The following is a 24,385-nucleotide window of genomic DNA, read 5'->3' as shown; positions in this document are numbered from 1 at the left end:
CTTGATTGAGAGACTATAAACATTGTCATTTAGGAGTGCTATCACGCTACTTTTTGTACTGGTCCCCTCACAGATGTTGCTGGAAAGCGCGCGTGTCACGATTCGTGCACGATTGCACGCGGATATGAACGCATGTTCACGCGCGGCGCGGTTATCGAGCTGCCGTTTATAAACACGGGCGTTTATTCACGCGAATGTTCACGCAATAAATTGTTGTGTGACAGACATGCCAAGAGATGCACTGGCAGCACTGCACAGCTAATTTAGCTAGTCAGATAGAGACTAGAGACAGAATCAACTTAACTTTACTGTTATTTGCTCTTGCTGACATCAAACTTGAAGAGAACACAAGTTTACCTGATTGATTTTCTCGCATTTCACTCTCATTTTGTTTATTTTTTCTCTTTTCATGGCCAGATGGATAGCTCCGCTTCATATTGTCATCTACACAGTAAATATTAACACGCGCTGTAAAATGAGGCGGGGCGGGGCCTTGCGTAATTTGCGGGGCCCTACGCAACTTGCGTAGTGAGCGTACTGTATAGGGCCGATCGGCTCTGAGCTTATCAGATGTTAACAGATAGGATGGAAAGGCAGAAATATGCAGCTTATATGCAGAACTATTACTGGTGCTGGAATTACAGATGTGCAGTGAAGTGTAAGTGTCAAAAACGGCGGGGATAAAAATCAGACCCAAACGCAGGGATAACAAATTTAAAAAAAAATATTAACAAAAAAAAAGACAGGAAAAATAAATACATAAATAAACACCAGCAAAACATGAAACAAGAACTGAAAACAAAAGACGGTACAAAGACGAGGACTTTGCGAATCTAACCGCAACGTGGAGGAAATAAATGCACGTAATAATTAGTCCAATTACAACCAGGTGAGAGTGATAAGAGATGTGACACAAAACACATGTCCAAGCAGAAGTCCTGACAGTAAGGTGTATCCGATATAATTAATTCAATCAATTTCCATCCACCTGTAGTGTCAACAGGCTGAGAAGGTCAGACTAGACTTTATCCCCATCCACAGATCACAGTAACTCCTAAAGCCAACTGTGATATATATTTTTTCCAGTAGTCCTGGGTCTGCTCTGGGTCTAAGCTCAGGGGGAGAGTTCTTATTTGACTCTAGTGGGAGCTGAACAGGAATGTCCTTATAAGGTGCTCAACCACCTTAATTGTATACACTTGATTCAAGTAATAGCAGAAATCTGGTACTGGTTCACACCAATACTGTGTGTGAATGTCAGGCTGACTATACTGTATGTATTCCACAACTTTCCATCTAACGCAGTTGGTTTACCAAAGTGACATATCACATTCCCTAAGCTAGTTTCCATTGCAAATGTCTAGCCCATCTAAAATTGCGATCACATGCCTTCTACATCTTGCAGGTAGTCAGCCCATAGGATTGTTCCATATTATTAGTGCATGCTGAGTTATGTAGATGGACTTAGATGGCGTGGGTGATTGGATCATAAGTGGACAGAACTAAATACAGGTGTGAACAGTGTCTCTAAGATGCATCATGATCTGATCACATTTTTGGGTGGTCTGTGACACTTACTGTATGTCCACATCACATTAGTAGTGTGAACGGATGCGTCTCAAAGCACAGTCATGAAGACCCAAAGAACCGACTGCAGTGTTGTCCTTGCCTAAAAATATGCAATCACTGTGAGACTGTTTGGAACTGGTGATGAATGGATAAAGGTGACTGTCATATTGTCATTTATCATCTTTATCATTTCACTCACCCAGGATGCATGTATGGAGTATAGCATTGCTTTTTATATGACCTCTCCTCTCAGATTTGTTCACCACTGATGGCACTACATGCCTTGTGGTTAACTGAAGTACACAATCCTCTTCACCATAACAATGCTTCAACCCACAAAGGGCATATCAGATATAAAATCCTTGGAATTATATCAGTCTGTCTGATAAATGGGTGATTTTGATTAAGATAAAGGCTCATGAAGGCTCATGAATAACCTAGCGTGGGTCACGTATGACAGTAGCTTAGTTTTAAGTAAATCACCCAACTGAAGAAAAATAAAAGAAAGAACGAAAGAAAGAAAGAAACGTATTATTATTATTATTATTATTATTATTTATTTATTTATTTATTTTTTATATATATATATATATATATATATATATATATATATATATATATATATATATATATATATATATATAAAACAGTTTGTACATACAACATGGCATCAACCTTGTAGTATATCAGGTGGAAGACAATAAACAGACTGAGCAGAACAACTTAACACGTCTTTACTTCTTACTTCCGGGGACAGACTCTGTTATTACAGGTGCCGCAAAGGCTCAATTATCATTTGCCAACAACGTAACATAACAACTGCCTTTACCATAGTGACCCAGAAGGTGGCAGCCTTAACCTGTCAATACACAAATCTATTACATTCCTCCCCTTTTAGTTTTAAACAAGAGCAATTTTAAGTTCAGAAAGAACAAGCAACAATAACTTTGCATATAAATCTCACAGTCAAAATAAATCCACTGCCTTAATTAAATCTAAATTTACGGCAAAACTTCCTATTTTCAACAAAAAAAATGTCTCTTGGCAGCTTACATCCACTGTGCAGATTCACATTTACCAACAAATTCCTGCCGGTCATAGATTCAGTTTTTTAGGTGGTATGCGGACCCGCTCTGGGTACCTCCGTTTCTCAGGTGACTTTTTGTTTGCTGTGGGGGATGGCGCTTCGACCACCCGTTCGGTTGGTTTAGAGAGAACAGTAGGTGATATTAGCGTCACCGGTGCACTGGGCAAAACAGCTGGACAAGCACAGTCCATAGTTACCTGCGGCTCATTTTCCACCACTGGTGAGGGCAAGCTTTGTGGAAGTGTACCCACATTTCCTCGCCCGGGCAACATGTGGTCGACATGCACTGTGCGTTGCCTCTGACCCTCTTGTACCAAATATGTGACAGCTCCCAGTCTTTTTAGTACTTTTGCCCGATTCCATTTGTCCCCTCCTCCCCTGAAATCCCGGACGCGGACCGCTTCCCCTTCCTGAAAGAAACGAAGAGATGAGCCACTACAGTCATGATGACGTTTCTGAGTGGCTTGTTTCTCTTCCATCCGTCTGGCAAGCGTGGGCCTAAGCAAACTGAAGCGGGTTCGTATCTGGCGTTTCAGAAATAACTCAGCCGGTGTACGTCCCGTCACGGTGTGGGGTGTACTGCGGTACATGAGCAGGAAATTTGCCAGTCTATGACTGAGTGGCAAAAGAGCCTTTTTCTCCGCCTCCAACACATCCTTTGTAAGTGCACGTTTCAAAATCTGCACCGACCTCTCTGCAGCTCCATTCGATGCAGGATGATATGCAGGAACAGCAGTGTGTTTGATACCGTTTCTCTCCAGGAACTGTGTAAACTCCCTCGACACCAGCTGTGGACCATTATCAGATACCAGCTCCTCTGGCAGTCCATACGCAGAGAATAGGCTTCGCAGCACTTCAATGGTTTTGTGAGAGGTGGTAGAGGACACAGGAAACACTTCTAACCACTTTGAATGACTATCAATGACCACCAAAAAATACTGCTTGTCCTTTTCAGCAAAATCAATATGAATTCTCTGCCACACTCTTTCCGGCCATCTCCAGTGGTGCAGTGGTGCGACTGCTGGCATTTTCTGAACAGCTTGACATATAGAGCAACCTTTCACGAGCTCCTCAATATCCCCATCACAGCCAGGCCACCACATGGAACTGCGAGCGAGAGCTTTCATGCGGCAGATACCTGGGTGCACCTGATGAAGGTCGTCCAGTAAGCGCTGCCGATAGCCTGGGGGTATGATGACTCGCTGGCCCCAAAGAACGCAACCTTGTTCCACTGACAACTCCTGCCTACGTATGAAATAAGGCCGTAGTGCTTCCTCCTGAACATAACTTGGCCATCCATTCATTGTGTAGCTCCACACTTTGTTCAGTGTAGGATCTTTTAAAGTAGCACTCTCAATGTCTTTTGCACTCACTGGTAGTTCCTCCACGTGTGAGAAGTAGAAAATACCTCCCTCTTCTCCTGTGTTGTCTAATGAGGCACTGGGTAGGCGAGACAAAGCATCAGCGTTAGCATGATCAGCTGATCTTCTGTACTCAATATCATAACTGTATGCCATAAGGATGAGAGCCCAGCGTTGCATCCTTAATGCCGCTAAAGTTGGAACCGCTGACTTTGGTCCCAGTATAGTTAACAGTGGTTTGTGATCTGTAATGAGTGTGAATTTCCTCCCATATAGATATTTGTGGAATTTCTTTACTCCAAAAATGATGGCAAGGGCCTCCTTTTCAATTTGGGCATATTTCCCTTCAGCCTCCGTTAATGTCCTTGATGCAAAAGCCACAGGCCGTTCCTCTCCATTCTTCATGACATGAGAAATCACCGCCCCTACTCCATAGGGTGACGCATCACACGCAATCCGGAGTGGCAAACGTGTGTCGTAATGCACCAACACATTATTTTTCTGTAATAGCTGCTTTGCATCTTCAAATGCCTTAGCACACTCAAAGGTCCAAACCCACTTTGCCTCTTTTCTCAGCAGGCTGTGTAGAGGGCGGAGGATGGTGGAGGAGTTTGGCAGGAAACGGCTGTAATAGTTAAGAAGACCTAAGAAAGACTTCAGCTCAGTGACATTTTTTGGCTCCGGCGCTTTGTTTATGGCTGCTACCTTTTCATTAGTGGGGTGCAGACCATCCTGGTCGATGCGATGTCCCAGATACTCCACACTGCTCTGAAAAAACTTACATTTAGACAGTTTCACCCGGACACCGTGTTTTTCCAGACGTGTGAGCACTTCATCCAGTCTTTTTAAATGCATTTCCTCAGATGACGCAGTGATGAGAATATCATCCAAAAAACATGTCACATGATCCAGTCCTAGTAAAATCTGGTCCATAACAGACTGAAAAATCGCAGGTGCGCTGGAAACCCCATAGCTGAGGCGATGAAATCTGTACAAGCCCTTATGGGTGTTAACGGTCAGATATTTCTCTGACTCTTCGTCTAACATCAACTGCTGGTAGGCATGAGAGAGGTCAAGCTTGCTGAACAATGTTCCTCCTGCTAAAGTAGCAAACAAATCTTCGGCGTTAGGTAGTGGGTATGTCTGCTCTTCCATACACCGATTAATACTGACCTTGTAGTCGCCACAAACCCTAATTGTTTTATCTGCCTTTGGTACAGTGACAATCGGAGAGGCCCACTCACTTTTCTCAGTCTTTGAAATCACTTTCATTTTCTCCAACCTGTCCAGCTCCCTTTCTACTGCTTCCTTTAATGCGTAAGGAACCGGGCGAGCTTTGCAAAAGATTGGTGTGGTGCCTGGTTTTATACGGATTTTGGCTTTAAAGCCCTCTATGCAACCCTGGTTCTCAGAGAACACTGCCTGGTGGCGCTGTAACACCTCGTTCACGCCTAGAGTCCCATCTGCCTGTGTAAACACCCTGTGTACAGTGAAAATCTGTTCCCAGTTCAGGTGTAGTTCCTTTAGCCAGTTCCTACCAATCAGAGCTGGTCTACTTCCTTTTACAATGACCAGAGGAAGGGTAACTTGCTGTGTTTCATACCGCACTGGAATCGTAGTGTATCCTCGAACAGCAATACTTTGGCCTGAATATGATTTTAGCCTTAACTCGGGGGCTGGTTTTAAACTGAAATGGTTGAGATTCGTCTGGTAGAAATCCTCAGATACCACTGACACAGCTGACCCTGTATCCAGTAGCATTGTTGTTCTCTTATCATCCAGTGCAACATCCACTGTGTACCCCTTTTTATACCTTGAGGTGGCGTATACTGCATACAATCCAAAAAGTTCAGCCTCTTCATCCACTCTGGATGTATTTACTTCAGCTTCCACATACTGAGTTTGCGAAATGGCCTTTCCCTTTCTACATGCACGGGCTATGTGTCCAATTTTGGAGCAGGTATGACACTTTTCATTTTTAAATCTGCAGTCACGTGCTGAGTGTTTTCCCCCACATCGGTAGCATGTCTGTTGTGGTCCCAAGTAATTTTTTACTCCTTTCTGTCCCTTGCTTTGCATTTTATCATCATTTTGTCGTCTAAACTGACCTTTCCTCCCCTTCTCAGAAAAGCTTGCACTTGACAGGGCATTTACCTGCTGAGGCTCGCTGTGTCCAGAAAATTCCATCGATTTCTTTGACGCCAGTTCCATTGACACTGCAATCTCACAAGCCTTCGAGAAGGTCAGATCCTTCTCAGACAACAACCTGCGTTGCACGGCATCCGAGCGTAATCCACTCACAAAACGATCTCTCAGCGCATCATCCAGGTACTGTCCGAAAACACAGGTAGCAGCTAACTGCTTCAAAGCCACCACATAATCAGAGACAGTTTCACTCTCTTTCTGGTTACGCCTCTGAAACCGAAACCGTTCCGCGATTACAATCGGTGCCGGCTTGTAATGCGTGCTCAGTGCTCTCACCAGATCAGCATACGCCATAGCACTCGGTACTGTCGGTGACACCAGATTCTTCAGCAGCTTATAAGCATCAGCCCCAATCACCGAGAGAAACACGCAGACTTTCTTTTCATCCTCGATGTCATTCGCCAACATCCACTGCTCCAGACGTTCCAGATACGACTCAAAATCCTCCTTCGCGTCATTGTATTCATCCACACGACCGACTAGCACAGCCATGCTGATTTCAATGTTAACTGCTAATCCAACACGTGCCTGGTTCCTCGGAAAAAAAAACTTTTTTTTTTTTTTTTTTTTTTACCACGACCTGTGTACGTGACTCTTACAAACCATTGACGCAGCGGTATTCATTAAATATCCTCGTCGCCATTTGTAGTATATCAGGTGGAAGACAATAAACAGACTGAGCAGAACAACTTAACACGTCTTTACTTCTTACTTCCGGGGACAGACTCTGTTATTACAGGTGCCGCAAAGGCTCAATTATCATTTGCCAACAACGTAACATAACAACTGCCTTTACCATAGTGACCCAGAAGGTGGCAGCCTTAACCTGTCAATACACAAATCTATTACAAACCTCAATAATAAAACAAACAAATTATAATATTTATAATGGAATTATAGATAAATCTCTTACTTTGTCACTGAACTCCAGTGAAATCCAGTGTCAGTAGTAGTAGGCAGTAAACAAGAAATGAACTTTCAAATCTTTGCATAGAATATAATAGAATAAAGCTATCAGCTCACAAAAGGTCACTGATATGTATGCAATGTTGAACTCTTGAACATCCTTTAATGTGTGTGTATGTGTCTGTATATGTGTGCAGGCTTTGCTAGAGGTGGTGAATGATTTGTTTGAAGAACAGACAGACCTAGAGAAGATTGTGAGGAAGATTATGCATCGTGCTCAAACGCTGCTCAAATGTGAACACTGCTCTGTACAGCTTCTGGAGGACATTGAGTCTCCGGTGATCATCCTCTTCACCCCACAGCTTTCTTCTTAACCCACCTTTCTCTCCATTCCTCTTTGGTTCCTTTTATTTACTTTCCTTTCTTTTTTCCCCTAGGATTTAAGAAGAAATAAATATATAATTGGCAACTGTAATTTCTACTCTATTTGTCTGGTCTCTAATTTCTTCCCTTCCCTTCCCTGCCCTTCCTTTCCCTTCCCATTTTGTTGCTAATAAATACCATAATGCTCATGACAGATGCTGAAACTCTGAAATCTGTTGCAGGTAGTGAAGTTTACTAAATCCTTTGAGCTACTGTCACCAAAGTGTAGTGCAGACACAGAGAACAGGTAAGATCCTGAAAATTGGTTAAACACACACACACACACACACACGCACACACACACACACACAAATAAGCACACACACCTCCACCTTAGTGATTTTTTGCTTTCTGTTAATAACTCATCTGAGTCCAGCAGCACATCAGATTTTCTCAGATTCAGTCTGCAGCTCAGCAGGAAACGTCTGCTAATGTGTCCTGGCTAATAGGAAAAGTCACATTGCTGGTATTATTCACAGGTGGTGGTCCATAGAATAATTGATCATTTTGTTTTCTATCTCTAATTTAAATGAATGCTCTTTTATAATCAGTCACAGAGCCATAAAGGCCGCAGAGTGAGAAAGGAAAAATGGCAAGATGAAATCATAGTTTAAAACACTATTATCTTCTTAGCGTGAAACTGAAAAGTCCTAGCACTAAATAAAGACTACATTTAGCCGAACTGACATGAATTGTGACAGAAAATGGATTCAGGCCCACTTTATATTTGGGAAGTACAGTACAAATAATTCTAGCATTAAATCATGCACTCTATTGCCTGCTGATGAATTTTAAAGCTTCACGTTACAAGGCTGTTAAATATTTCTTAGAAGACTCATTAATTGCTTAGCAGTGTGTTGTGTTATGCTGGTCTGCGTCAATGGGGACTGCGCTATGCACGTTTGATTGATGATTCTCCAGTGCTTCTGCACCAGAGGCTTGGAGTTTCTCCCCATGTCAGCTGCTGCTCACATTCTCAATTCTGCACTGCACAGAATCTTTGGACTCTCTTTATTCAGCACTTAGGAAAGCCCAAACCCTGTAGCTCAGCTCTCTGAGCAGCCACCACTATCTTACTGCAAACACACAAGATACCAGCCCACCTGCCAACATATACAACCGTGTTGCACCTAGGAAAGGAGTGAAGCATGTGATTTTAAGTGCGTGAACATCATACCAAAGCTGCTATAGAGAATGGTCTTGATTGCTCTCTCCTAATTGCAGAAGAGAACTACATCTGAGTGCTAGTGAAGTTTTGTGCGAGACATTTGTGTTTGTGAAACATAGCTGCTCGTTTCTGGCATGGTGGTGCTAAATGCAAGTGGAATCATTATGGAAGCGGCAAGGACACCGCAGTGCTGTCAAGGGGCTGAACGACACTCAGCCCTCGCGCTTCTCACTACAAACACCTGGCTAATTCTCCAGTGCCAAGCTGTGAAATCACATACACTGATGGCTGTGTCTGTTAAAACAACGTTTTTAAGCTTGATGGCTCTTTCAGAAGAACAAATCAAAGCTTAATAAACATTTTCTACCACTGTTTAAAGATCCCTAACTCACATAAGAGCATGTAAAAATGATGGGAATGTTTGATCCAATAGTGCAGTTATCTCAGAAAGCATGGCTTCTATGCAGGAGGGACAAATAAACATCATCTAATGGACAAGTATAATTTCTGATTTTATGTCCAGCCTATTAGGCCTAACTCTTTTAAAAATATATGAAGTTTAAAAGCTTTAAAATGGGAATTATATGTGAGGCTTGCTTCTGTGCAAAATCCCAAATTATGCATTTGAAGCTTTACTGGCTTTTTGGCCAGTAAGTGCAACATACAGGACTTATGTGTTTAATTTAGAGAATTTTTCCAGAGCAGAAGCCATTATGTCCATTATGCATGTGTGATTTGTTCTGTGCTGCCCCCATAGACTTGAGCTGCCTGACATACAACCCCCGTGAGACTGGTCTCACTGCGCCTCTCCAGCACACACACACACACACACACACACACACACACACACACACTCTGACTAAAGCAATGCAGCAGTTAGCCAGCAGCTCACATGTAAAAGTGTTATTAGCTGTTTTACAGTCATGTGGGTGTGATGTAGAAACCTGATAGGGCTGTACTGTGAACATGAAAGATTGGGCTAATGATACAGAGTGAGACAGAGCGATGAAGGAGGCAGCTGTATGTCTGTCTATGGCATGTGGGCGGATATGACAATCAGAGTGGGAACTTTTCATTAATCCAGCATGCTTGCGAGAAGCTTATTAAAATGCATGAAAGGGTCATTAGATATGAATCACTGCATGGGGAGGGGCACTATAAACAATACCAACTCCTAAGGGGCTTTGAGTTATACAGATTGCATTTATCAATGTGTATTCTTCAACCTTACATAACTGGCTAACAGCACCTCTAATCCAGTACATCCATCAATACATAACTCTCTTTGTCATAACTTCCTTCTACATTCCCTTGTCTTAAATGTGGATATGTTCATTTCTCATCGTTCTTCTTTATTTATTATTGACTTTTCAGTTTTAAGGACAGTATAGAGAAGTCCTCGTATTCAGACTGGCTGATTAACAACAGCATAGCCGAGCTGGTGGCCTCCACTGGCTTGCCGGTCAACATCAGCGATACCTACCAGGACCCCCGCTTCGACGCAGAGGTAGATATGCTTGCATGACCTGCAGCCCTAGTACTACATTCCCATCAGCTCACAATGATGAATACTGTAATCATCAGCTTCCAAATGAGAAAACCTTCATAAATGTCACTTTGAGTCATAATTACTAGTTAGATACTCGGAGGCCAAGCTGTTAGGTATAATGACTGGTACAACATACAATATAACTTTGGCAAGAAAGAAATACAAGCAACATTACTCAAACAGTAAAATCTAATTGATACGAATCAAATGTCTTGCTGAAAGGACTTTTCTGTGAAAGAATTTGATTAATGTATACCGACCTCAGCATTGTCAGTATGTCTGTAGTATACATGGTAGACGGTTTTGCCCTGGTATGTGCCAGAAAACTGACATATATATGAAAACATCTGAAAACATTTAGGCTACCCGAGACTTGATCCAGAAACAAAGGTATAGCAGTGACTCAGCTTTGTATTGTAGAGAAGTGTGTTATTTGCCTAATTCTGAGCTGTTTCCAGGTAGTGATAAGTGTACAGTGTCAATAAAGCAATAAACCAAAGTGATGTGCTGTTCTGCACCAGTCCAGCTTTGATCTCTGGCTACTGTCACACACTGATGAATTATATAATACAGCTTTGATGTATCTTTGGCTAAGATTCTTTTAGATTCTCTACTGTGCTCTCAGAAATTCTGGCATCCATGCTGGTATATTGTTGTATGCTACACTGCGTACATGTCCTATGGGATTTAGGCAGCCTGTCTTTTGCTGAGTTTTGCCGCAGGCATTATAGTGAGTGAGGTAAGTTTTGTACTGTACTGCAGCATGACACAAATGTAGTGAATTATGTGTTGTCTATGTTTACATTAGGCAGATCAGTTCTCTGGGTTCCATATCCGCTCTGTCCTGTGTGTGCCTATTTGGAACAGCAATCACCAAATAATTGGTAAGTTCATAAATAGACATCCAATATTTTTCTCTACAGTACAATGTCTACCCTGACTGTGTAGTACAGTCTTCAGTAGTGTGTTTTGTATCATGTAGAAGGAATAATTTGTGTGTTTTTGTGCACTTACTATATACTGCATTAAAGGTAGAAAGGCAGATAACAGATTGTGTTAAAGGCCATAAGAAGGACTATCCGTATCCCAACAAGTTCAGAGCATGTATGTGTGTGTGAGTGTGTGTGTGTGTGTGTGTATATGTGTGTGTACATTAGGTTTATGTGTTTGTGAATTAAAGTTTGCTACATGTGTGTTCCTGTGGATGTGAGCATTAGAGAGCAAGAGAGTGTGTGCATATTCTGCAGTGAGGGTGTATCTAGGCGTGGGTGGACTCTTATCAGGAAACAGATTAAAAATCATTGTAACCACACAACGGCATGTGGAAGTGCAGTACAGAGTCAAGGATGTGTTCATTCACAAAGATTACCTTTTTTTCTCCTTTTTTTTTCGCAAACATATCATCTTAGAGGAGCTCAGAATAGATACAGGATTAATTGCACCTATGCAAAGATCAAACAATTTAGAATTTCAGCAACTTAAATAAGTTTTTTCACAGCTCTTGTTGTATCTAAATTCACAATTACCTTGTTGATTTAATATGATTAATCCCCTAATCCCTCCTGGTCTATAAAAACTGAATTCTCCATTTACTATCAATTAGACTCTTTAACCCAGCCTTTGATTTCTTTAATGAGTGCATAAAAGGGCAAGAGAAGTAAAGGAGGCCATTTTCTCCCAGGCATCCTGCCAGACCATAGGGCTTGAACATAAAGGAAGCCAAGGATACTCCCATGACAGCTAAACCACATCGTAATCATTGCCACACACACACACACACACACACACACACACACACACACACACACACACACACACCTGTAATTCACTTCTCCTTTATACTGCCTTACAATTACTCTTCAGTTAATATTTGCTGTGTCATTAAATTCCATAGTGTCTCAATTGTGTTAGAGCAACTATAAGTATGTTGTATAATTATGTTATTTTTGTATTTACAATTACTTTAATACAATTACATTCTCTTACATTGCTGTCTCAGAACAGCAGTGTGCCAACACTAATGATAAATGTGGGTCACCTACAAACATGAGGATACAGCAGCAAAATTGGATCTGAGCAAAAATAATTGAGTGTTTATGCTGAACGGAGCCTATAATAGTAATTGCATGTTTCTATAGTGCAGTACGTATACACCTTTATCATTAGAGCAGTAGTTGTAGACCAATAACTCTATATTACTATTCTTGGAGCTGTAGGTTTGGATCTGTATGTCTAGAGTAGTAGTATATACACTACGAAAAAAATCATTCAGGAAGGCTAAGAAGAAAATAATTCTCAGTGGCCACCACTTGCAGAACCATTCCCTTTTTAGGGGTTGTTTCGCTGTTGCCTCTTCAGTGCATATATAGTCACTTTCATTTGCACCAAAGAAAGTGAATCTGATACACAGACTCTTATGCTTCATAACTGAACAGATTGATGTACCCTGATGTTTAACTGACTTGGTGTGATACTGTGATGAATAAGTGTTCATTTTATGAGCATTGTATATTTGTTATACAGTACAGCTGCATGAGAGAGTAAAGACCACTTAGCCTAAAATAGTTACTTATTAGGCTATATCTCTAGAAAATGTGTAGTTAGGACATCATCCATAGAGCAGTAGTTGTGGTAATGTAGAGATGCACCTTTAGAGCATTAGATATGGATTTGAGCCTCTAACTGTATTTCTGTTTTAGGGCAGCAGGTCTAGAGCAGTAGCTTCAGTACTGTATCTCTGTATACTTTCAAGACTGTATTTCTAGAGCAGTACCTTAGGGACTGCGTCACTCTAGCAGAAGGTAAAAAACTAGAGCAGTAGTTTCAGGACTGTATCTCTACAGCAGTACCTTTAAGTCTGTATCTCTAGAACAGTACCTTAAGGACTGTGTATCTCTTGCTGTAGATTTAAGAATGTATCTCAGAGCAGTACCTTAAGGACTGTGTATCTCTTGCTGTAGCTTTAAGAATCTATCTCTAGAGCAGTACCTTAAGGACTGTGTATCTCTTGCTGTAGCTTTAAGAATGTACAGTATCTCTAGAGCAGTACCTTAAGGACTGTGTATCTCTTGCCGTAGCTTTAAGAATGTATCTCTAGAGCAGTACCTAAAGGACTGTGTAGAGCAGAAGTTTCATGACTATATATATAGAGCAGTAGCTCTAAATAATGGATAGACGGCTGCAAGAGTGGGGTCTGGCAGGAGCGTGTCAATGAAAGTACAATCTTGTTTGCCCAGTAGCATTCATCAAACTGCTGAGAGAGTAACAGCAAAAGAGAAAGAATTTTCAATTCCTAATGAATCCTGATACTTCTAAAATTAAATCAAAGTTCTAAGCTCATATTAGTAACATTATGAGACCTGCATGACCCATGATGTACTCTGTTTATGTTGCAGGTGTTGCACAGGTCCTAAACAGACTGGATGGAAAACCATTTGATGATGCAGACCAGAGACTGTTTGAGGTATGAATTATGTAGCTAGTTTCAAAACTATTACTAAATATTTTCTTTACTAATTACATAGACTTCTTTCCACTGTTTCTGTGTCATTCTCTCTCTCTCTCTCTCTCTCTCTCTCTCTCTCTCTCTCTCTCTCTCTCTCTCTCTCGTTCAGGCATTTGTGATATTCTGTGGGCTTGGGATTAATAACACAATAATGTACGATCAGGTGAAGAAATCTTGGGCCAAACAGTCTGTAGCCCTGGACGTAAGTCTCTCCAGACACATATACACATAGATACACACAGACCCCACCCCTCACACACACACACAATAGGATTTTGATGAATGATTATAGTATTATTTTAACCCATTTTGTAGTCTTATATGAACCTTAATAGCCTCTTTTTCTGATCTATCTTAGAATGCAAAACAGATAAACTGTGCTCGTGATCCACACATGGGATGTCTTTACCCAAAAAACATGAAAGCTTAATTTAAGAAAATGAAGACAAGGCAAAAAAAAAACAACAAAACCCAAAAACCTTGTTTCAGTGCCATATCATTATACAACAATTTAATATGTATCTCCTCTGCTGTACAACACAGAGCACATGCATGCATAGTCTATATAATTTACTTCAATTTTATGATGAGTTTACTTACAGCTAACAGGTCAAAAAGTCACAAAGTCATTTGTGATGCTATTGTGAAACAGTGTTAGTTAAGGGTCAGAATATCTGGTGTACTGTATATAATCTCACAAACCACAACACACACACACACACACACACACACATACACATACTGTGGAAATTTTAAATATCATGAGTGTTATATGTGCTTTCATGGTAAATTCTGTGTGTCAGAGTAGGGAGAGAGAGAACAGGAGGAAATGTCCATGCCATAAACATCCCTGCTATAAACATTCTATGTGTTAAAAGGATGGGAAATAAGGGGAGTGTGGGTGCATGTGCTTGATAAGATTTGGCCTTACTGAAGTCACAGAAACATAAGCACACACCTAGGGTATAAAAGGTAGAGCTGAAACACAAAACTTTGCCTCTTCACTGTGTAGACTCAGCTCTCTACACTGTATGGAAGATGCCTTTTGCTGCAGCAAAATAAATATAATTTTTACTCCTTTGCTTTTACCACCAACTCTGAGTCTGACCTTGTTTTTTAAATGTAGATAAAAATGCCACCACAATGCACACACATACAGGCAACAGACCTTCTTTTCCCTTATACACTGGTCTCTTTCTTCCTCTGTCCTTTTTTCTTAATCCCTTCCATCATTCTCTTTGCTCTCTCCTGTTCCGGTTGCATTTACCTCTTGGTCTCCTTTACTCCTGCTTCCTAACCTCTCACTCATCATCCATCATAATTAACCTCTGTGTCACTTTAAATTGTATTTTATTTAAATGCCAATTCAAATGTACTTTATGTATTAGGGTAACAAAGTAGCTTCACAGGAGGTCCGGGTCCAGAATCTTAATGAGCAATCTGTGGATAACAGTGTCTTAGAAAAACTCCCTCAGTGTTTATGACCACCAATCTGATGTCTTACCATTTATTGACAGACAATGCACCTTGTACCTGATATAACAGTATCTGTATAATAAAATGTTGGTTATTTTAATAGAAAATGTGCAATATGCATCAAAACGAAATTAGACAGGTGCCTAAATTTGGGTACCCTTGCCATTTTGTTGATTTGAATACCTGTAACTAATCACTGATTAATTGGAACACACAATTGGTTTGGTGAGCTCATTAGGCATTGAACTTCATAGACAGGTGCATCCAATCATGAGAAAAGGTATTTTAGGTGGCCAATTGCAAGCTGTTGTTCTCTTTGACTCTCCTCGGAAGAGTGGCAACATGGAGGCCTCAAAACAACTCTCAAATGACCTGAAAACAAAGATTGTTCAACATTATGGTTTAGGGGAAGGCTACAAAAAGTTATCGCAAAGATATAAGCTGTCAGTGTCCAACTGTAAGGAACATAGTGAGGAAATGGAAGACCACAGGCACAATTCTTGTTAAGGCCAGAAATGGCAGGCCACATAAAATATTGGAGAGGCAAAGGTGAAGGATGGTGAAAATGGTCAAAAACAGCCCACACACCACCTCCAAAGACCTACAACATCAACTTGCTGTAGATGGTGTCACTGTGCATTGTTCAACAATTCAGCGCACACAAGGTGAAGCGGTACAGGAGAGTGATGCGAAAGAAGCCTTTTCTGCACACACGCCTCAGACTGAGTCACTTGAGGTATGGAAACGCACATTTGGACAAGCCAGCTTCATTTTGGAATAAGGTGCTGTGGTGTGATGAAACAAAGATTAAGTTATTTGGTCATAACAAGGGGCGTTATGCATGGCAGCAAAAGAACACAGCATTCCAAGAAAAACACTTGCTAACCACAGTAAAATTTGGTGGAGGTTCCATCATGCTGTGGGGCTTTAACCAGATTCCCGTCACATGGATTGAACTCAATATCAGCAGATTCTTGAGAATAATGTTGAGGAATCAGTAACAAAGTTGAAGTTACACCAGGGCTGGATATTTCAACAAGACAACAACCCAAAACACTGCTCAAAATCTACTGGCATTTTTGCAGAGGAACAAGTACAATGTTCTGGAATGGCCATCCCAGTCCCCAGACCTGAATATCATTAAACATCTGTGGGGTGATTTTGAAGCGGGCTGTCCATACTCGGCAACCATCAAACCTAACCGAACTGGAGATGTTTTGTAAGGATGAATGGTCCAAAATGCATTCATCCAGAATCCAGACACTCATTACAGGCTATAGGAAGCGTCTAGAGGCTGTTATTTCTGCTAAAGGAGGCTCTACTAAATATTGATGTGATTTTTTTTTTTTTTTTTTTTTCTGTTGGGGTACCCAAATTTATGCACACGTATAATTTTCACACGCGCATTTTCAATGAACCTCATTTCACTACTGAAATATTACTGTGTCCTTCAGTTATTTGATAGATCAAAATGAAATTGCTGATCCAAACACCCAAATATTTATAAATTAAAATCATGTAAATTGTCAGGGGTTCCTAAACTTTTGCATACGACTGTACATAATGTGAGTATAGAGATGAATAAACACGTGCAAGCTTGATGAAATGCGTAGATGCTTTGGTTAAAGAACAAGAGTTTATAGAATACACATGTGCACTTGTACACACAAGTGGTTTGGAAGCAAGAAATGTGATGGTCCAGTGAACACTGAGGGAGAGAGAGAAAGCAGAACACATCACTTTATTACTGTGCTGTCTGCATAAACACAAACATTAATGTGGGGGGAGGATAGGAATACCAGACACTTATTTAAACCATGCAGACTCTGTGCCTCAGCAGGAGACATCACTTTTTCTAATTTTACACTTGATTTAACTTAATAGTTAATTGCTAAGCATGGTGATGTGTGCACATTACTCAATTATTACTGTTGAATGTTGAAATGTGTAGAACATGAGAGGCATCACATCAACTAGTCTCTCTCGCTCTCTCTCTCTTTCCCTCTCCCTGAAGGTGCTGTCATATCATGCCACTTGCTCCAAGACAGAAGTGGACAAGTTTAAGGTAAAGTGTAATGTAAAGCAGCAAGCTTTACCTACTAAATACTTAACATTGTATAACAATTCCATTTGTATATTTGTGACTTATAGTACCTGATCATCAGCATCTGCAAAATGATTATTAAATGACAAACTTGTTTACAACGGCACATCTCGTAATCTTATTGCTTCATTGTTCCAGGGTCCCTGGTTTAGTCCAGAGCATGGATTAGTGTCTGTGTGGTTATGCCTAGACCAGTGTCCCATTCAGATTACATAAAATTAATTATGTCATGCATATACACTTTAATTGTATTAATGATGAGTTAATAAGTTCATTACTGTTCCTGTATTACTCATTTCTTCACAACAGAGTGACTTTCCTTCATTATTGATGGCAAATCCGTGATAATAGATTTTTCTACAATGAGTTTCCCTTTGAATGCCCTCATAGGCAGAAAAAAATTTGCTGGAGGCTTTGAAACCTGTACGCTTAAAGTAATGCGCACAGCGGAGACTAGTTCTGCTCAAATAAAGCAGCTCTGTCTCTGTTTGTCTTTCCCTCTTACACTCTCTGTCAAACACCCACTCTCTATTTCATGTACTTTCTCTCTCTCTCTTTCTCACATTTAAACAGACACACACACACACACACATGCACACAAGCATTTTAAATGTCACTGCAACACAAGCTCAACAGTCATTCATAAATATAATGCAGTAGCACCACTGAAGCACTTTTTTAAATATTTCAACAATAAATGTTTATATACAGTGCTGTATACAAGGCATTACCTTGACAGTAAATACATAAGGAGAAAGAAAGAGAGAAGAAAGACAAAGGGTAAATGTGAGAACATTATTAATTTCCCTTCTTGTTCAGGCTGGGCTCCAAAGGGACTATTCTCCAGAAGGCAGTAAAGCATTGAAACCCTGAAACTTTGATAAAAGGCACCAAAGACATGCAGAGACTAACATACACAGCCTTAAAAGTATGTTTTAAATATGGTGGAGTAAAAATGACTAGATTAAGATGTCCTCATGAATATACGATCTGCAAGAACTGTGTTCGGTTTGATACTAGTGAACAGATGAAGAGACGATCGCTTGCTTATTGTGGCTGTTTAGCACCTCTTGATATTATTAGTATTGGAATTCACAGATAGCTATAATTAGCATCTGTCAATGACGTCACCAAAACACATCAATTCCCTTGCCTGTGCGCTCTCCCTCTCTTTCTCTCACACACTCTTTTTCTGCCACACTGTATGAGCTCTATCTATAGACCCCCTCATTATCAGTTTATCTCTGTGCTGTTGAGATTCTCAGCTGTGCAAAGCTAAGTTTTAATTGGATAACCAGATGCTGTGGAATCAATAGCATCAGTAAGAAGCTACAAAGCACTCCTCCATTCATAAAGAACCTGAACGAAAGGTGATGAACACATGGCCATACTGCAGCCATCCTCTACATCCCTTCCTCTCATATCTTTTTGTGTCTCTGTTTTCCCAGCACTTCTGTTCTTCCCATTCTCTGGTCTTTGTTTGAAAGGGAGTCAGACCTCTCTGTGACTACAGTGCAAACTGACAAACATTAGTAGATGTGGATTGGTGACTTTAGCACTGAATTAAAGTCACAAATCTCTTTTACTCAATGGTTCTGCCGTGTCCTGCTCATACTGGGTACAATATTACTTTAGTTCCCTGTTGAATGTCCAGCCTCAAGAGACTGCTTGTGTTTTGTTATTATTAATATGCTGTATCCTGGGGCATTTATGGTTTTTTATTCCTCCTAGAGAACAGTCAAAATAAAGCATACATGGATGGAAAGGAAAATCGTGTTGATATTCTGTAGACAAAACTTTATTACACACTGTTCAAACAATTTAATGTGGACCCATCCTCGATGTGAATATGTGCAAGAAATGCAGTGACCTTTGACATATGTTACACAATCTTTTCTTGTAACCTTGCTGTGCTATTTCTGGTGTTGTCCTGCTGTCCAGCTGTCTGCACTTCTGATATTCTGTTTAAATCAAGGTCAGATGTGAATAATGTCATAGCACAGATGCTCAGTATGTGTGGTGTCGAGATCAGATGTTGCAACATCCGATTCTGGCAGAAGATAGAAGGATTGTGGCATCCTACAGGTGTTTTCTATGTCACTGAAAATCCGACTAGTGTCTAGCACTGAACTATATCAAATCAGCAGAAAGGATATTACATTATTCTCCTGAGGATAATGTGTCTAATGTTCAACACCTGGAAAAGCAAGTCATCCCAGTCAGTACAATGAATCTTGAACAGTTCCCACTTCATGTCTTACTGTGCAAAAACATGAAGCCTGAACATAAGTGGTCATGGAATCACAAGCGTGCATGGAAACACAAGCAGGACTGGGCTTATATAGCATACACAGCATGCAAGTAGAGGCTATGTCAAGGTCAACAGTATATAACATCAATACCGATTTATAGACTTTGCACCAGAGAGAAGAGAACATGGCTAGACGTGTGAAATTATATAACTATCTCCTTCTGTAGCTACGTTCACACATACAGCGATTTTGTCACTACAAGTCACCAGTAGTGTCCCTACTACAGGTTGCCATGGTACTGTATTAACGTTTATCAATGGTGGTGCAATTAGCATTCCACTTGGTGTTTGTGTATAAAATTCACTAGTGTATATATATATATATATATATATATATATATATATATATATATATATATATATATATATATATATATATATATATATATATATGCGTCATATCATACAAGGTGAAGGAGAAGCAGTGTGTGCTCTACTGTCTTCACGCTTTATGATAGTTTCTGAACCATTTATAGATTATCATTAATATGGAAGTTGATTGTAATCAACAAACCTATTAACTAATTCCAACATGCCTGTGTCCATGTTTTAGGTTGTTGCTGTTTAAAAGATAATCTACAAACACTCTTGACTTATGGCTAATTTTTTTTTCACTTTTTCTTTGATTGCTCTGGTAGTTCCTGATGTTTAGTAGATCTTCTGTATATTAATCCTGGTGTGTCTATTATCACAATTTCTAAATGATTTCATGTGGACTCTACTGATGTATTGATATTAATGACATGTTGGTGCAAGTGAATTGATGGACAGCTTACAGAATCAGTTCATAGACCTTCAAACGTACTTGAATCTGATCAAGAACTCTTTACAATGCGAATGGACTAGAACAGATGTTTTCTAATAGTCTTGTTTTGATAATGAAGTACCTCTAGTTCCAAAGTAAAAGTCTCTGTCTTTCTCTGCCTCCTCTGTTCTAGGCAGCAAACATCCCTCTGGTGTGTGAGCTGGGCATTGATAAGCTCTCCTTTGATGACTTTTCTCTGGACGTGGATGCTATGATAACTGCAGCCCTGCGCATGTTCATGGAGCTTGGCATGGTGCAGAAATTCAAGATAGACTATGAGGTCTCTCCCTCTCTCCCTCTCCCTCTCTCTCTCTCTCTCTCTCTCTCACACACACACTCTCACACACTCACACACACGCACACACATTCTCTGCTAAGACTACAGGACTTTTCAGCTATTGACATTTCCTGGCTCTGTTCTGTGCCACTCTTTAACCTCAAACTGAGGTCATGTTGCGCTAAATCGCATACTTATGATCTAAAATGTTTTTCTTTTCTTTACCAAACAGTCATGTGTTTCTTTTCTCCATTATTTTTGTTTTAAAAATAAAAGTCAAGGGATAAAATTCTCTCCATGCCTCTGCCCTTCATCCAGCTCTGGAACATATGATACGTTATTCAGTTATTGTTATTTATGTCTGATTTGCTCTGTTTTTTAGACTCTGTGTAGGTGGCTTTTGACCGTAAGGAAGAACTATCGTAACGTTCTGTACCACAACTGGAGACATGCATTCAATGTCTGTCAGTGCATGTTCTCCATGCTTACTGTAAGTAACTGTGATATTGCTGTGATATGGGCTCTGTGTGTATAAATGAAACTAAAATAAACACAGAAAAATAATATAAAAAGGCAGATATTATCTTATATTGTCGTGAAGGCAGATAGTCTGTGCAGAAATGTTTAGTATAAAAAGCTACCAATGCTGTAGCCTGTATACAAAGCAGCACTGCTGTAAAGGCACTTGCAGCACTTTGCACTCTGTCTGCTCTGTTTCATGCTGAATCTCTTCCCTATATCCCTCATTGTGTGTTGCATTTTTTGACTTTATTGAAACACTTCCAAAAACAGTGTGAAAATGGTTCTGAAATATACACAGTGAAAGCCAGACAAGATCAATTATTAAATAGAAGTAAAATGCTTTCAGTGTTCTCTGCAGTGTGAGCTCTAGGCAAGAACAGCACTAGTGCATTAGGATCACTAGGGGCCGTCACACATGGATGATCCATTTTTTTGTACCATTTCATGTGCTCAGCAGAGGCAAGAGCATTTACTGACCATTTTGTCTAGTTCTGCCGATCCTCAAATCCACCCCAGGAATTATAACCCGAGATCTCCAAGTGACAATAAATGTGGTCATCATTAAAACAAATTCAATCCAAATCAGTAAGAGTACTCATGAGTAACACATACAAAGTGCAAACTATGGAATAATAAATAACTTTAAATCCTTTTTGGATAAAATCATCTGGCTAAGTAAATATTTTTTTTTCTTATTTACTAAAAGATTGATATTGATAGCACAGTTGTGTAGAGGGTAGTAGTGCTGTTGCACCTCTCCAGGGACTTGGGTTCAGTCCTGAGCTCAAGAGTGTCTGTGTGTGTGTTCTCCCCGAAAAACATGCAGATAGGCAAAGCTGAACTGCATGTAGGTGTAAATGAGTGTGTGAATAAGCGTGTGAATGTGTGTGGCATGTCATCCGGTCTTTCACCTCGCACCCTGTGGTAACAGGATTAGGCTCTGGATTCACCATGACTCTGGCTAGGATAAAGTGGTTATTGAAGATGAATGGATGTACTGTATATAGTGTATAGTATATAATGGATGTGATACTTTTTATCCAATTAAAGTTACATTTAATTTTATGGAATATGACATTATATTAAACATAAAAAACAAAATTCTTGAAGTTACAGCTTGCCATGTTACAAGAAGCTCGAAGTGCTGCAAATTCCTATTAAAAGTACCTTTTGATAAATGAATATATCTTGCTGTTAAAAAAAGTGCTAATATTTGAGAAACCTAATCACATAACACCATATCAAAATTATTATTTTTTCAAATCTATTCACACTGAATGTTTGCAATACAATTTTTACAATGTGTTAGCTGATATGTGTAACAAGTTCATTAATATAAACCTTTATTTATTTTGCAGATGACAGTTAAAGATAGAAAATTTCCAGTTATAGAAAATAAATTAATCTGATCAATTATAATCGAGAACTTGCCAACAATGAAGTCTAAATAAATGTAATAAGTAGTAATAAATATAGCACAAAGAATATAATGAATTATTTGCATTTAACTTCATCTTAAAATAATCTGTCAATTATATTGTTTTGAATACAATGCTGTGTAAATGCTGTGGTGAAATGATTATGGTGTCGTCATATATGTGTGTGTGTTATTGTGTGGGTGTGGGTGTGTGTGTATGTGTCCTAGACTGCGGGCTTCCAAGAGACCCTCTCAGAGTTGGAGATCTTAGCGCTCATTGTGGGCTGTGTATGCCACGATTTGGACCACCGTGGAACAAACAATGCTTTCCAAGCCAAGTATGACACACACACCTATATTGATCGGCTATAACCAGAATTTATGACCAGCCTGTTCAGCTATAACCAACCACCTGATTGATAAGGACCTTTTGTCAATTTCTGTCATAATCCTTGATAGCTGTAACTAACATCATGACACATCATGTTTGCTTATTATGGATAAGTGTATTAAATGTATAATTGATACACTGAATTAATATATTTCTGTAAATCCGCTTTGTGGCCAAGTTCAATGTTAAAAGCACTACATTTGATTGAATTGATATATTTACAAGTATAAATTATAAAGGTTGTGATTGGATAAGCAGTCACACACAGCAAACTGGGGCTGTATGTTTGACAGGGAGATCTAGATTTGGTAAATATATAAACTTGTGTTGAGAGAGAGAGTGTGATGAATAAACAGTAAGTCAGGGAAGCACACTCACCTTTCTATTCCATCTTTCACTCACCTGCCAATGCACTTGCTATCTATATTACCTTTTATTTGGCAGAGCATAAAGCATGTCCTTTCCGGAGTTGTGAGTAAGATATCATGTGTCTCTCTCTCATCACATTCTCATCATTTTGCTCTCAGGACAGGTTCTGCTCTATCTCTCCTGTATGGGACCTCAGCTACGATGGAGCATCACCACTTCAACCATGCTGTCATGATCCTGCAGAGTGAAGTAAGATCCCTTTCTCACACGCTCAAACACATTATAAACATTCACCATCATTACAGAACAACAGAAAGAATAAGAACATAGGTTACTTACTGTAATAACCGTACTGACAGCTAACATGGCCCTGGTGTCTATCAAACACGCTTTGAGTTCATGGAAAGATAAAAGGGGTAACACAGAACCAATGAATGCAATCAATCAATGTAATTACAGAAAATTAATGATGAGAGACAGGTGTGTGTGTGTGTAATCAGAGGCAGGCTACAACAGGGAGAATTGAAGAGAGAGAGAGAGAGAGAGAGAGAGAGAGCAGAGGAGATATTTTATGCATTTTTACAACATTATCTTCTCACATTACAATGTCTAGCAACACCTCAGGCAAGCAAGGTAAACTGGATACCTAATAACAAGAATAACCAGGAATTACAAAGTAGTATTCTCCATTCCTGCTGACTGAAAATCTGGAGGACACGTCCTTAATGGAAGACAGTAGACTAAATGGGAATGTTATCTCTGCCAGATTAGACTCTGACTGTAGAGTAGGTATTTCTAGTGCTACAGGACAACCCAGCAGTGTGCCCAGTTTGAAATAAAGCAGTACACTTTGGTATTAAAAAAGGTATTTGGTATTGAAAAAGGAGCTCCTGACTCACATGTGGCACAACAGAAAAGTGTTTGAGAGATCATGAGTTCA

The 24,385-nt window shown here is 39.9% G+C and overlaps 1 protein-coding gene across 1 annotated transcript in view; it reads left to right on the top strand.

Moving 5' to 3' along the window:
- Positions 1 to 24,385, top strand: part of pde11a (phosphodiesterase 11a) — a 54,815-nt gene that overhangs the window by 18,848 nt on the left and 11,582 nt on the right. The window contains exons 4-14 of the mRNA XM_060876575.1: positions 7,326 to 7,466; positions 7,734 to 7,798; positions 10,094 to 10,226; positions 11,077 to 11,152; positions 13,664 to 13,731; positions 13,883 to 13,975; positions 17,264 to 17,314; positions 20,603 to 20,749; positions 21,129 to 21,236; positions 22,914 to 23,023; positions 23,604 to 23,694. Coding sequence (XP_060732558.1) covers positions 7,326 to 7,466; positions 7,734 to 7,798; positions 10,094 to 10,226; positions 11,077 to 11,152; positions 13,664 to 13,731; positions 13,883 to 13,975; positions 17,264 to 17,314; positions 20,603 to 20,749; positions 21,129 to 21,236; positions 22,914 to 23,023; positions 23,604 to 23,694 — 1,083 coding nt within the window. The remainder of the gene's footprint in view (positions 1 to 7,325; positions 7,467 to 7,733; positions 7,799 to 10,093; positions 10,227 to 11,076; positions 11,153 to 13,663; positions 13,732 to 13,882; positions 13,976 to 17,263; positions 17,315 to 20,602; positions 20,750 to 21,128; positions 21,237 to 22,913; positions 23,024 to 23,603; positions 23,695 to 24,385) is intronic.

This window comes from Tachysurus vachellii, chromosome 8, assembly GCF_030014155.1.
Source record: "Tachysurus vachellii isolate PV-2020 chromosome 8, HZAU_Pvac_v1, whole genome shotgun sequence".
Classification (NCBI taxonomy): Eukaryota; Metazoa; Chordata; class Actinopteri; order Siluriformes; family Bagridae; genus Tachysurus; species Tachysurus vachellii.
Note: the sequence above shows the minus strand (reverse complement) of the source record. Positions and strands in the feature narration are given on the sequence as shown.